At 34.9% G+C, this 15218-nt stretch overlaps 1 protein-coding gene across 1 annotated transcript in view; it reads right to left on the minus strand.

Moving 5' to 3' along the window:
• Positions 1 to 15218, minus strand: part of FAM73A (family with sequence similarity 73, member A) — a 95324-nt gene that overhangs the window by 8144 nt on the left and 71962 nt on the right. Inside the window, 6 exon segments of the mRNA XM_012661035.1 lie at positions 18 to 152; positions 2201 to 2299; positions 3397 to 3483; positions 4163 to 4235; positions 4492 to 4610; positions 12636 to 12736. Of these exon segments, the coding sequence (XP_012516489.1) occupies positions 18 to 152; positions 2201 to 2299; positions 3397 to 3483; positions 4163 to 4235; positions 4492 to 4610; positions 12636 to 12736 (614 nt within the window).

The following is a 15218-nucleotide window of genomic DNA, read 5'->3' on the forward strand; positions in this document are numbered from 1 at the left end:
GGTAAATCATCACTTACCGTTTCTTTGAAGGAAGAGTTTAGCCAGCGATTATTTACTACATTCTGTATGGATGTGGGTGGGTTTTCTAAATCTTCAAAGGAATCCATTAATATAAAATCCAGAACCACATCATAAAAATTTAGATTTTTCACCTGCATTAAATTATGAGTTAAAACAGAAATTATTATTACATAGAGCTGAAATAAAATTTGAGCCAAGGCTTCATACTTTATAACAGGGTTTTTTTTTAGTTGAATCAGATTATTTTTAAAAAGATCAAAAAAAGAGGAAAAGAAATAAATATGAAAAGTCACCATCAGAAACTACAATTTGGTAATTATTCATGGTAGCTGCTCCTTCCTAGAGCTTACCAAGGGAAATTAATCCCTCCCTCTTCTCTATTCTAAGAGTCGTTTGTTCATACTTCTATTATAGCATCCACAATGCTCACTCTGCTTTGTTATTTAGTTACTGGTATATCTGCGTCTCTTCCCCACCAGATCATGAACCTCTTGCTCTTTCATTCATTCATACCCACTGTGCTGTACAACATGCTACACCAGATTCTCAGATTTCTACAGTAAGCAAATTAGATGCCTGGAGTCTAGTGGAGAAAACAGACAGCAATAAAATAATCCTGCAAATATTCAATTAGAAACTGTGAAAATTTCTTTTCTTACAATAAAGGAAAAAGTATATGGTGCTATGAGAGCTTATGATGGAGAGGTTGTTTTTAAGCTAGATTCCAGAGAGGGCTTCTTTCAGGGAGTGAGGCAACCCAGGTAGAGGAAAAAACCTGTCAGACACTTGAAGGTAAGAAAAAACACAGTGGTGTTGAATTGAAGAAATCACTGAAAGTAGTAGAAACCCAGGGCAGAGTGGCTAGAGACAAGGAAGGGCCAGATTCTGCAAGGATTTATGGCCTATGTTAAGGATTTTCGACTTTATTCTCACAGTATTTTGGTGTGAGGGAGGGCACTGGTGGTGCCAGAGGAGAGATGGATGATCAGATTTGTATCTTTTAGAGGTCATTTTGGCAGCAGTGTGGAGAATGGAATGGAGAAGGGAAAGAGTGTACGCAGGGAGGGGAGGAGCAGACAGGGATTCAGGAAATACAGAGACTACTGAGGTAGTCCAGGGAAAAGACCATAGGTACTCAGGCCAAGATGGAAGTGGAAGGAATAGAGAGAAGTTGAAGAAACTGTAAGATATTTAGGGGTTAAAATGGGCAAACCTTAGAGATGAATATGATAAAGTGAGCGAGGACAAGGGAGGGTGAAGGATAAGTCCCAGGTTTCTGGCCTAGAGAACTGGATGGATGTTGATTCCATTTCGCGAGTGAGGGAACACAAGAGAAGGAGAGATTATGTCTCCGTGTATTTGTACCTACTGTTTTCACTGCCTAGAATGCCTTTCAGCTCCTTGTAAATTCATTCTTTAAACTTGCATTATAACAAGATGCTCCAGGCTTTTCCTGTACTATTCCCACCCCAGTGCTGACATCAGCCATTTTTCCAAGGAGTTCTAGCTCCTTTTACTGGAGAGTGGTAGTTAGAAGCCAAGATCTGTGTGCAGGGAATAATCTCTTTTGAGATGTTGCTACTCCCAGACCCTCTCAGTAAATAGAGCTAGGAAGTATACATATGTTTATGTACTCGTAAACCTCTATATTTATTTTTATACCTATTAATATATTATAAACTATGAATTCACACTGACAGCTACAATTCCAATCCTAGCTTTTTATACCTTCCTTCTCTGACAGTGAAAATTTGGCTCTGATTTTTCTCAGTAAATAGATTTGTTCCACCCTGTGTATGTGGCCAATCCTCCATTCCCACCAAGCTACCCCTGTTGTCCCACCCTAAACTGTCCCTGCATAGGCCACCATTACTCCCCTGCTGGGGCCTTGCCAATTGACCTTTGGATAGAAGGAAGGAAAGAAGGGAAGAAGGGAGGGAAGCAAGGAGCCAACAAAGGAAAGGAAGGCTTTTAAAAAAACAATTACTTACAACTGTTGCCTTAATGTACAAAAAGTGTGGCTGCTATTGTGTATGATTCTGTCAGAAGAATGATGTTGCCCCACCACCATGCAATTGGCTTTATTGTCATTTAACGAGGACAAGGAAATGGTGGCCTCAACTTACAAATATTATGTGCAAATAGCTAAGAATAAATAATATACAAAATTTGAATTTACCCCTCTCGCAGCAAGTTCCATTTCAGTACTATCCCAGTGATCAGTCTGTTCTAAAAAATAGATCATTTCATCAAAAACATCTTCAAATTTCTTTGGATTCTGCAGAAGAAAACACATTTTAATTCTAAACTCAACTTTATAACAAGGCTCAAGCCTACAAAGTAAATAAATTATTCTTCAAATAAGTTTGTCACATCCATTTTTAAGGTATGCCAAATTTATTTGGTCTACTAATTTGTTCCAATATTTTGCAGAAGCCAAGACTAAGAATGTTAGTGAACTGGATAATCAAACTACTCACTACTCAAATATATATGCCTATTTAGGTCAGTCCTTAAAATGAAAACTTGGTTATAGCAGACATTATGTGATGCTTTTATTACAGTTCTGCTCCTGGTGGAACTCTACTTCAATTCACTGGGTTTATACGCCATGGGAAGGCTGAGAAAGCAACATAAAATTTACATTGGGAATTGCAAGTAGTTAATATGACCTTACATATACTCAGCACTTTATATTTACTTAGCAATTTATTAAGTTTATTTAATCACAACAACCTTCTGAAATAGGGTAATAAAAAATTCTATTATACAAGTAAGGAAACTGAGGTTCAAGGGGGTTGGGTCTGAAAACCAGGTATGCAAATGGCTCTGTGAAGGTCTAGTTTGTTTTATTTTCTCATCATCTGGACGAACCTTGCATAAAGTAAAGTGGTTCCTGAAAGTCTGAATGAAGTTCTTGTCATTGCTTCTGCCTCATTCAGTTTCATGAAGGTAAGTAAGGGTAAAAGGGAGCTAAATTTATATTCCAGATTTCTGAGACCTCCATTGTTTCCTGTAACCCTCTTCTTGAACAGGATTGAGAGAGGTAAGAGAGGAGGTATTATTAATAGTAATAATAATCGTGCTGGTTATAGGAACAGATCTAATGATGATCCTTACCATGACATTCATGGACTTTATGGCAAACTGAGAATAATTTATGAGAAACAACTTGGTCAAAATGGTGTGGACTTTACATTATTACATAGAAAATAATTCAACCCAAGTAGAAATCAATGTTCTTTGGGTTATTTATTTTTAAAATGTGAACCTTTGTAACTCTTCATGAAACCTTTTCTTCTACCAAACATGTACTGTATTTTCATATTCAGTTCAATAAAAATAATAAAAACCTTGCCAACAAAACATGTTTACCTTTCGTGCTTTCACAATTAAAGCTGATAAAATTTTCCTTCCACTCTCAGCAAGGAATATCCTGTTGGCTGTTTCTGAAAGAATTACCTGAAAAAAATTCATCCCCAAACAAAGAAAAAAGAGCCTTATGATAATCTGAATGGACATTCGACTTTATAGCACATCTATGCATAAATAAGCCTAATCCAGTTAATGCATTGCATGTGGTGCTATTTCAACAGACCACAGAGAAAGTCCAAATTTACTAAAATAAAAAGAACTCTTGAATCCTACAGTCAAAAAGGATTAAAGAGTAATAAATTTGAATTTAAATTCTGTTCAACATAGTATTAGAAAGTCTAAAATAAATTTTATATAGCCCCAAAACATAAGAAAACAAAAATATTTTATTAAATGACCTTATTTCTTTTTAGGAAATCAAGGATTTTGTAATTGATCCAAATTAAATCTAGAATACACACTAAGTGATAATAAGAAAGAGTTTTTATTTTAAGCAGCCATTGTTACACACCTACGGCATCAAAATATCCTGCTTTGACAAAGTGTGGTGGAGGACCTGGGAAGCCGTGGGAGAGGACAATGACACATGGACACAAAATGAAGGGAAGCAGTAGGGAGGAAAAATAAGCTTAGTAGACTTTATATTTGCCATTGCGAATAAGGATAATAACGAGCAAGGAACCGTCCTTGTTTATATACACTGGACTCTTTAGCATGGGGTGGGGGATGAGTGGCTGGGTGAAAGCGCTTAAGTTAAAAAAAATACCTGAAAAGCCTGTCGAATACAGTGAAGTTTGGCAAGAAAATCACTGTCTCCTAGGCACTCCAACATTTCAGTTCTATGTAATAAACAGGGAAGACAATTGTTAAACTACATTCAAGTCAAGCCTACTACAAATTTGGACTCAAACAAGGCTTAACCTCAGGACCTTAATATAAAACACATGTCTTCTTAATACTGACAGAACATGTAAAAAAAATTTTTTTAACTTGGGCCTAAAAACATATTTTTCCCTGTTCTCACAAACATTTTTAATAAATATCATACTAACACCTTAATATTCTTCATAAACATAAGCAAAACTGAAATGGTACCTCAATACTCTTGAGTAAATTTTTCCTTCTTCCACTAAATGCATGGCTTCTTCGTAAAAAGGGCAGTGACAAAGAGATGCCAGGCGGTAGGTATGCCGTACTTCTCTGTGCTCTGCAAGCTAAGGAAACAGTGGATTAAAACACACTAGACTGATATGAGAAGAAACACTGTAAAAGAAATAAAATAGGATTTCACTAACATCAAAATACACTAAATTTGATTAAAGTATAAAAACCATTCAACAGCATTTTATAGCTACTGAATTCACTTTATTTCAAAATTCAGTTGTTAAAAACAGTAAAACTTTATAACAAGCTTAGTTCATTTTAAGCCCAATTACTTAAATTCATAGAGTGCACAGAAAAATGATACTTTATCTTACAGTTCACTGGTGAGAATAACTGAAAAGCATTAAAAAAAAGAGAGGAGGATTTCATCATACAAAGAGTACTTAAAAGTATTATAACTCATTATTGTAAATGAAGCAAAACTTTCTACAAAAACATTGAAATAAGCTCACTTTGGCTATTCCAAGGGTTTTTTTTCTTATATGTAGCTTTGATTATAACTGAAAAACAGTCATGTGCTTCTGGTTTGCATAACAACTCTACAAATGGAATTCCAGTCTTCTGACAGTTCATTAAAAAGCAACAGTTGTAAACACTGTAGAGTAGCCAGCTAAGCAAAAACAAAATAAAATAAAACACACACAAAAAAAACTTATGGAGTGATTTTATTTTTTAACACCAGGTGATCCATTTAATGACACACTGTACTTTTTGGCTTTTGGTTTTTAAAAGATAACAGTTTTGAGATATATAATTCACATACCATAATTCACCCTCTTAGAGTGCACAATATAGTTATTTTTAGTATATTCAGAGTTGTGCAACCAGCACGACTTTCTGATTCCAGAACATTTTTATTACACCAACAAGAAACCCCCTTACCCATCAGTAGTCACTCCTAACTGCCTCTTTGCCCTAGTCCCTGGAAACCATTAATCTACTTGCAGTCTTTATGGAATTTCCTACTATGGAAATTCATGTAAGTGGAATCAAACAATATGTGATCTTTTGTATTTGGCTTCTTTCGCTTAGCGTAATGTTTTCAAGGTTCATCCACGATGTAAGTACTTTATCAGCACTTCAGTCTTTTACAGCTGAATAAAATTCCATTGTATAGATATACCACATTTTGTTTATCCATTCCTTACAAACTGATGGACATTTGGGTTGTTTCCACTTTTTGGCTATCACAAATAAAGCTACTCTGAACATTTGTGTACAAGGGTATTTTTTGTTTTTCAGGACTAACAGGCTAATAGTGTGCACAAGTTTTGTGTAGATATGTTTTAAATTCTCTTAATATATACCTAGGAATGGAAGGGTCAGACGGTAACTCTGTATTTTACTTTTTGAGGTACTGCCAAACTGTTTTTGCAAAGTGGCTGCCCATTTTCCATTACCACCAGCAATGTATGGAGATTCAAATTCCTCCACATCCTCGATAACAAGTTATTGTCCATCTTTTTTATTAAGCCACTCTAGTGGATGTGAAGTGGTTTGCATTCCCAAATGGCTAATGATGTTGAGCATTTTTTCTTTGGCCTGTTGGCTATTTATATATCTTCTTTGTAAAAAGGTCTACCCAAATCTTTGCCCATTTTAAAGTCATTATTTGTCCATTTACTGTTGAGTAGTAAGAGTTCTTTATATATTCTAAATACAAGCCCTTTATCAGATACATGATTTACAAATATTTTCTTCCATTCTGCTATCCTTTCGCTTTCTTGTCGGTGTTCTTTGGAGCACAAAAGTTTTTACTTTTAATAAAGCCCAATTAGTCTATTTTTTCTTTGGTTTAACCTTCACTTCCTGCTTGCACTGAACATCAAGGTTTGCCAGAAGTGAGATTAGGGACTTTTAAGGTTTTTCCTGGGCATGTGCATATAGCCCTGTATATGCATATGACCTTCTAGATTCCCCAAAATATGTTGGTGCTTTTCAAAGCCTCCTTTGAACATCTCCTTGCCCAGTTTTTCCTTTTGAGTTTTTTGGTCATCCTCTGTTTAGCCCCAACTGGTATTGCCACCTCAGGCAGCTGGAATGGTAAACAATTGCCACTGAATGTTTTCAACAATGGCACTAGGGATAGGACTTTGTACACAGAGTGAGCTCTAAGTCAGATCATATAAAGACAAGCCCTGAGAACAGGGATTTGCAGGGAGTTGTTACACAGGTCAAATAGTGACAATTCTCTAGGATTGGGCCTTTGGGGAAGCACCAAAGTCATTAAGTTCCTTCCAGTGGATGCCAGGCTGCTGGTTTTCACAGCAACCTGTGAAATAGGTGCAAGACTTGGTTTTCAAGACTACTATGAAGAGGGAGATAGGAATAGAGCAAATTAAAAATCCACAAAGTTCACTGCTTTTATGGAGATTCGGCCACTTTTCTCAAATATTTTTGCAAGTCTTTTGTCAATTTTCAGAGTTCTAAAAATTTTGATTTTTGACAATTTTTGCCAGTGTTCTCGCTGCGTTTGTGGAGGAGATTTTTGGACATCTTTACTCCACTATTCCAGAAGTACTTCTCCAACCTTTAGTTTTGGAGAAGTTTCACATCAGCCAGCACTGTGCTTAATGCTTTACCTTGGTTATCTCATTTAATCCTTACAACAACACATAAAACAGGTACTACCATTATTCACATTTTACAGGCGAAGAAACAGATTAAATTAGCAGGAACTTGCCCCAAGTCCCACAACTAAATGGCAAGATTTAAACCCAGACATATCATTCCAGAGCTTATACTCTTAATTACCAAAGAACCAAAGGATAAGAAGTTTCAGTGTCAGCAATATTTAGGATAATATAAATATATCTATTAGACCGGGGGGCAAGGAAAGGTATATGAAGATGAAAATATCTAACATTATATATTCTCTGCTTTCAGTAACATTTTCCCTCACATTTCAGGGAACATATGTAACATCAATGGCAAAGTGTTTCTGAGGTTTAAAAAACAACTTAACAGCTTTTAAAAAATAACTTAGAATGGAAATTCTTTAGATGCTAAATAGTTTTGAAGTTTTGTAGCACTGTTAAATAGTACACCTACTAATAGAGAAAAACTCCAAGAAGGAAGCTGGGTGCCAATTAAATTCTCTACATAAAATAATTTATACTAATAAGAAGTGAACAAATCCAACAACGAGAGATTCGAGAGTTAAGTCTTGATTTATTGGTCTTCCTTGCTTATTTGCTAGTTTGGCTGACGTGATCGTTTAAATAAGCCTCCTAAAATAGGATTGCAGCTGTGAAAATATATCATATTGAAGATTTGATACCAGCTAAAATTATTATCAACTGTTCTTAAGAGACAATGATAACTCATAAACATTTATTTAAATCATTAATCTTAAATTTTTTAAAGCAAAAATCAACTCACTAAAATACTGGTTTAAATTCTAATTTTAGAATACATTATATAGGAAGAATTTTTTCACAAAATTCCAAAAACTCTTTTAAAGGTTTCAGAAAAAGATTAACTTAACTAGAGCTGAGATGTTACTTCAGAAGCAGAGGTCAATGATACGGTTTAATCCCAGCTACAGAAACATGCAATTTGCCATGAAAAGGAACTCCTTTTTTTGCATAGTGAAATGTCCAATGTTCTTAAATTATTCTTCCTCCAAAAGGACACATTTCAAATAAAGGACATATTTTAATATTTCCAAAGAGAAAAATGATACTATATTAGTTTACACCAAGGCATCATCCTGCCTTATTACTTACCTCCGATATTTCACAAGTACCATAAAAATAACCATAGAAGAAATCAAAGGAGTCAGTAACAACAGCAACAATAAAAACCAATAAAACAGATAAATCCTAGAAATAAAGCAACCAATGAAAACAATGTTTTGGGATTAGCTAAGGATTTCAAACATCTTAATTTACTTCTCTTGCCCTCCATGAGGTACAAGAGGGACTACTGGGCCTTATCTTCCTTGGCATGTGATGACTTTGCTGAATGTGAATATTTTTTAAAAGCCTTAATCCGTTTTCCAGACCAGGGCCTATGAATGACCACAAACATGTCTGAAGCCTCAAATCAATTACAAGTGGGGTTATGAAATAGGCTAAGTTCCATTTTAATATGGACCATTTTTTACATGTTTACATTTTCCTTTCAAATCAATCACCTAAAATTATAAACAGGACTTATAGTTAAAGAAAGCAGGCTATTACCTATCTGTATCCCCTAAGAGAAAACAGAAAAGAAATTTAAAAAGGGAATAAACCTATAATAGCTACCCACGAAATTGGCCCTCAGTGATTATCTCATCCTGGTTGCTCACATCCCATCCCACACTGAATAACCAGTGTAACCAATAGCATATCGCAGAAGTGATGGAGTGCAATTTATGAGGATAGGTCATAAAAGTCATTTCCACCTAGCTCTCTCTTGGATCACTTCCTCTGGGGAAAACTAGGTGCCATGTTGTGAAAATATTCCAACAGTCCTACAGAAAAGCCAATGTGGCGAGAAACTTAGGTCTTCTGCCAAATATGTAGCAGTAATTTGCCATCCATGGGAGTGAGTTATCTTGGGAGCAGATCTTCCAGCTCCAGTCAAGCCTTCCTACTTTCACGGAAGATAAATTTTAAATGACAGATATAGCCCTTCCTCTCCAGATTATGATTTTCTTAAATATTTATCTTTGTCCTTTTATATATTTTTATTAGTGTATTTTCTAGATTGCTAGAAACAAGTGCTGTCAGGTCAGAGAGATGGATATAGCAAAAGCTTTCTAAGCTTCCATTTAGAATACAAACAGAGATATCTGAATTATAAAAAATAAAATTTTCTCTTTAAAGAGAAGCCTGTAACTTATATGTTAAACACATATACATGTTGCAGAGTGGTAATTCTAAGAAAAATGGAATCTACAGCTGAAAATTGCTCTCTCTGCAATATTAGTTTCTTCTACCTATTAAATGACAATCTCTTTAACAGATGGAAGAGTTAGGGGTACAATGCAATGGCATCTTGACATTAAAAGACTTTTCAGAACTTGAAAGACAACATTACGCTAAGTGAAAGAAAGCCAAACACAACATATCACACTGTATGATTCCATTTATATGCAATGTCTAGAATAAGGTAAATCCATAGAGTCAGAAAGTAGATTACTGGTTGCCAAGGGCTAAGGGGTAGGGGGTTTGAAGAGCGACTATTATGGGTAGGGATTTATTTTGGAGGTAGTAAAAATGTTCTGGAGTTAGAAAGTAGTGCTGGCTGCACAACTGTGCGAATATACTAAAAACTACTGAACTATATACCTTAAAAGGATAAAAATTTTATAGCATGTGAATTATATCTCAATAAACCTATTATATCTTTAAAAAAGACTTTTCAGCTGTGGTTCCAAACCAATGTTTGGCAAGGGTTATAGAGGAAAATCTGTTAATCACTTTGACAAATGATTGACCTAGCTTAGAGAAAAGCCTAAGCCAGGAATTGTTCTTATCTAAATAGGCAAGAAATCTTTCTGGCAATTCTGAAAAAAGTTTTCAAATAATCAAAAACTGTTAACTTCCCAAAGAGTTCTGATCTTACTATCTTAATAACTTTCTTCATTAAAACAGTTTTCCCTAATTTAAGTCCTTGGCATATAATAAATGCAGTTAAAAATACTCTAACAAACATTTCTTATAACATGAAAGAATATACCTTGGAACATTCACGAGATCATACTTTCATACCCTAGAAGCTTTCCTAAGGATGTTTCTTAGATATTAAATCCTTTTAATGTATATTCATACATTTTGTTTTCCATGAGGATTTTAAAATTTTTATTAAACCTTATTAAACAACAAATTTAAAGTGAGTACAATAAACACTTGGCAAAAAAATTTTTTTTTTCTTTTTTTCTTTTTAGAGATGAAGTCTCACTCTGTCGCCCAGGCTGGAGTATAGTGGTGTAATCATAGCTCACTGCATGCTTGAACTCACGGACTCAAGAGATCCTTCTGACTCAGCCTACCAAGTAGCTGGGACTTACAGGCACACACCACTGTGCCTAGCTAATTTGTTTCATTTTTTTCTTTTTTAGAGACTGGGTCTCGATATGTTGCCTGGGCTGGTCTCAACCTCCTGGCCTCGAGCAATCCTCTCACCTCAGCACCCTGAGTTGCTGGGATTACAAGTGTGAGCCATAGCCTCTAGCTGGCAAAATATTTTTTAAAGTTGCATATTATTAATAGAAAGAGACTTATTTTTTAAATTAAATTTTATTTTATTTTTTTTAGAGATAAGGTCTTGCTCTGTCACCCAGGCTGGAATGCAGTGGCACAATCATAGCTCACTGCAGCCTTGAACTCCTGGGCTCAACCTATCCTCCTGCCTCAGCCTCCTACAGTACTGGGATTACAGGCATGAGCCACCATGCCCGTCTAGAAAGAAACTTTAGAGCAATTAGATGTATTGTTCCTCACAGTGGAAAAGAATGCAAAGTGAATAGCAATTTTTCTCCTTACAAACCATCTAGGACTTAGTGTCTATGGAACAGAAAGATAAACATGTATTGAACAGTAAAAGGAAGAGGAAATAGGTTTCCCACAGAACAAGTAGATATATTCTATTGAAATTTATAACTGCAAAAAAACTTTTTAAAATACAAACAATTCAGGAGATGATACAGAAAGTGATGGCTTAGATATATACACACAGAAAAATGTTGAGAGGATGAAAGAGATTATCATCAGTATTGTTTTAAAAAAAAAAAGGCAAAATCAAGGTTTAGGGTATAGGTATTGGAATACCTAAAGCTTTCCATACTAAAGATTAAATTCACACATCAGTTACAGATGTGTAATACTATTTAATGAAAAAGACAGCATCTAATATCCAAAATCTACCATACAATGCAAATACTCTGAGACAAAATTGACCATATGTGATTTTTAAAGCTGTTTTAAGTAGAAGAAAATACAGAAAGATGACTTCTTTGCAAGCAGTCTCTTTTGGTACAAAATTTAAATCTCAGTAGAAAATAAATTACCCACAGATTTATAATTCAGTGCTCATCATTGTTTATACACTAGTGTATTTATAGCTAGCCTTTTTTCCTCTTCCAATATATTTATATACACACATCTTTTCTATTTTCTTTTTATAATACAAAGTTATAATCATACACTCTATATAAAACTTTATATGCTACTCTTTTCACTTATGTTCTCATGTCATTAAAAATTACTGTAAACATGTTTATGGCTCTGTAATATCAAATTATGGATGTACTATAATTTGGCATTAGACTGTTTTCAGTCTTTCATTATTTTTGAAATGCCACAGTGAATATTTTTTTTTTCAGAGTCTCACTGTGTTGCCCGGGCTAGAGTGAGTGCCGTGGCATCAGCCTAGCTCACAGCAACCTCAAATTCCTGGGCTCAAGCTATCCTCCTGCCTCAGCCTCCCGAGTAGCTGGGATTACAGGCATGCACCACCATGCCCGGCTAATTTTTTCTGTATATTTTTAGTTGTCCAATTAATTTCTTTCTATTTTTAGTAGAGACGGGGTCTCACTCTTGCTCAGGCTGGTTTTGAACTCCTGAGCCCAAACAATCCGCCCGCCTCAGCCTCCCAGAGTGCTAGGATTACAGGCCTGAGCCGCCATGCCTGGCCCACAGTGAATATTTTTATAATCTGTAAATCTTATCACTTCCTTGGAACAATTATCTAGAAGTATGATTTCTGAACTAAGGAATCTGAATATTTTTAAGATTCTTGAAAAAAAATCCAGGATGAAGGTGCCAGCAGGAAAAAAAAAAACAAAAAACAAAAAACAAAACCTCTTGATATGAGTTGAAAAAGTGCTTTTCATTAAGATACTAAATTATATGCCTCACCCATAATCTAAAACATATGAAAGTACTCACCTAAAGTATGTGTTTGCATGTCTTAAAGAGACTATAAAGCTTATTTTCATGTTATATACATCTTTGTATCCTAGTATCTACCACATGTAGATGTCAAATAAATGGTGACTGAACTGAATTATAGTACAAAGGCAAAACTGTTCTCTCCAGCCAAAAAAGAAAGAGCGATCCTCATCAGGAACATACATGTCCTACCTCTGCCACTGAAGCAAAGGAATCAGTTGATGAGACGCTTAAGGTGTCTCGCAGGCCGAAGTCATCCACATTCCCCTTCATGGTAGTATCTGTATCTTTATCTTAAAAGTAAAAGGTAAAAAGTTCAGAAAGTGATATTCTTAGTCACTAACATATTTCACATTCTATAGTTTGGGTTTTTTTCCCCCCTAGTCTTTACTTAGCCTACTAGGATCTGAAAGGAAAAACAAATCAATGGAATATAATCTGCTGAGACTCTCAAAGTATCCCTTGTTTAACTGATTCTGAAACACTGCCGAGCAGAGAAGAAAGTGCTATAAGGCAGACATTCATTTTTAATTTAAAAAGGGATTAAGCTTAATTTTGGTTTAAAAGGGCTTTTGAGTATGTAATAACCTAAGTTGGATTATCTGCTATACATAGTAAAATCAGTATATACCAAAGCTAGCTTAAAACAGAGCAGTTATTTGCAAGTGGTCTTGCCCAAATTGGGAGAAGTGATAGGTTCATTCAAATCAACTGAATTATTAACATGAAATATTGTTTGGCCAGTCACTTAGGATAAGCTGATCAATTAAAACAATTCAAGAAGAAATCTGTGAGTTTTTCAGGCTTTAAGGCCAACTTCAAAAGACTGAACAGCCAAAAAAAGATCAGATCTAGGTCACGGATGTTTACCCTGCTTACTCGAGGGTCGAATATAACTGCCCCAATAATTTTAAAGGGCTGTAAAAATTTAAATGTTTGGAAATGGTTAATCTGGCCATACCAAGACAGGCTGCCTATTAGCAATACACAACATTCTGAATGTGGGTGTGAATATCTTCACATACTATTATTAGGAATCTGTTAACATTAAATTTTCAAATCAATACTTTACTTGCCCACATAATGTAACCACATTGTAGCAAATAAGTGATATACTTCAAAATTTCTCACAAGTATGAAAAAGCAAAGAATAAAATATATACAGCTTTTTCTTATTTTGATTCTCAATCTGCTAAATTTGTCAGACACTTTATATTCTTTAAAAGAAACCAGAAATCTCCTTGGTTTTCATTCATTCAAATTTCCATTCCATCATTTTTCCCAAAATAAAATTCATTACCTTTACCAGAAATCTTTCAAGTTCTATTTAAAACCCCTAAGTATCAGGAAATACAATTTGTGATTCTATACAGGAAGTGTGGAGTTTTTTTTAATCCAAAACATTAATTTAGTTTAAACTCAAAAGTTGTACAATTATATTCCAAGCTCTAAGCCAAGCAGAAGAGAGAATAAGCCTCAATTGGTACAAGGTTCGTTCTTATTACCCTACATGTAGCATATTTTTTCCCTACTTTATGTTTGGTGGGACCAGATTTTACATTTTAAGTATTTACCTTCCAAGTTTAAATTATGATTGTCTTCAGATGAAGTTTATATCAATCCTTTTAAAGTATCTAAAACTTTTTAGCTGAAAAAATCCTCCTACTATTAAATGACTACTTACAGGACAAAATCTGAGGTTAGGCCAGGCTAGATAGCTAATGCCTGTAATCCTACCACTCGGGGAGGCCGAGGGGGAAGGACTGCTTGAGGCCAGGAGTTCAAGACCAGCATGAGCAAGAGTGAGACCTTGTCTATACTAAAAATGGAAAAACTTAGCCAGGCGTGGTGGCATGTGCCTGTACTCCCAGCTACTGGGGAGACTGAGGCAGGAGGATTGCTTGAGTCCAGGAGTTAGAAGTTGCAGCGAGCTATGATGACGCCACGGCACTCTAGCCTTGGTGACAGAGTGAGATTCTGTCCTCCCCCAAGAAAAAGAAATCTGAGGTTAAATTATTCTATTTCAAAAATATTTTAGGAATTTATATTTTTCTATCAAACTAGAGAATAAAACAAGATAATTATAAATCATGTAAAAACTGGAGTTACTGGATACTCAATTACCCAGAAAAATTCCCCTAATTCTCTTTTCTGGGTATATAAGATTTTAAAATACACACATACACTTTGAGCTTATTTACAAAATTTAATCAGCATTTACAACCTTCAAACCCTTATCATCTTATTTTCCATTCTTAGTATTACTGTGCAAAAAGAAATCACAGTACAATTTTCATAATACCAAAGTATTATTAAAGTAGGATTAAATTTACAAGTCAATTAACTCTTGGTTCCATTGCCTTTTGCTATTTTCACAGGGGAACACAGACATTTATCTTGTGTCACTTTACCTTTCAGACATTACCCATAAGCTGTTAAAAGTCTGTTTTACTTCAGTCAACAGTAACCAGCTACTCAATGTCATTACATCAGTTACTATGGTTGTACTTTATTTTTTAAAAAATCTAACAAAGAAAAATGGCTCAATTCCAGAGGAACTAGAAAGATTTACCCATTAAATCCAAGCCCATAAACCACACACCATACCTCTTACTTCAGTAATTGTTATTATTCCTGGAATGGCATATTAATAGTTATAAAGAGAAATAATACATCTGTTTTTTAGATAAGCCAATAAGAAGTATAAAGAAAGAATCTTGGGCAACATCCCAGACTAACTGCTTTCATGCATCCAATTAAAATTTAAAATACTTT

This window comes from Propithecus coquereli, unplaced genomic scaffold (assembly GCF_000956105.1).
Source record: "Propithecus coquereli isolate 6110/MARCELLA unplaced genomic scaffold, Pcoq_1.0 Scaffold7, whole genome shotgun sequence".
Lineage (NCBI taxonomy): Eukaryota > Metazoa > Chordata > Mammalia > Primates > Indriidae > Propithecus > Propithecus coquereli.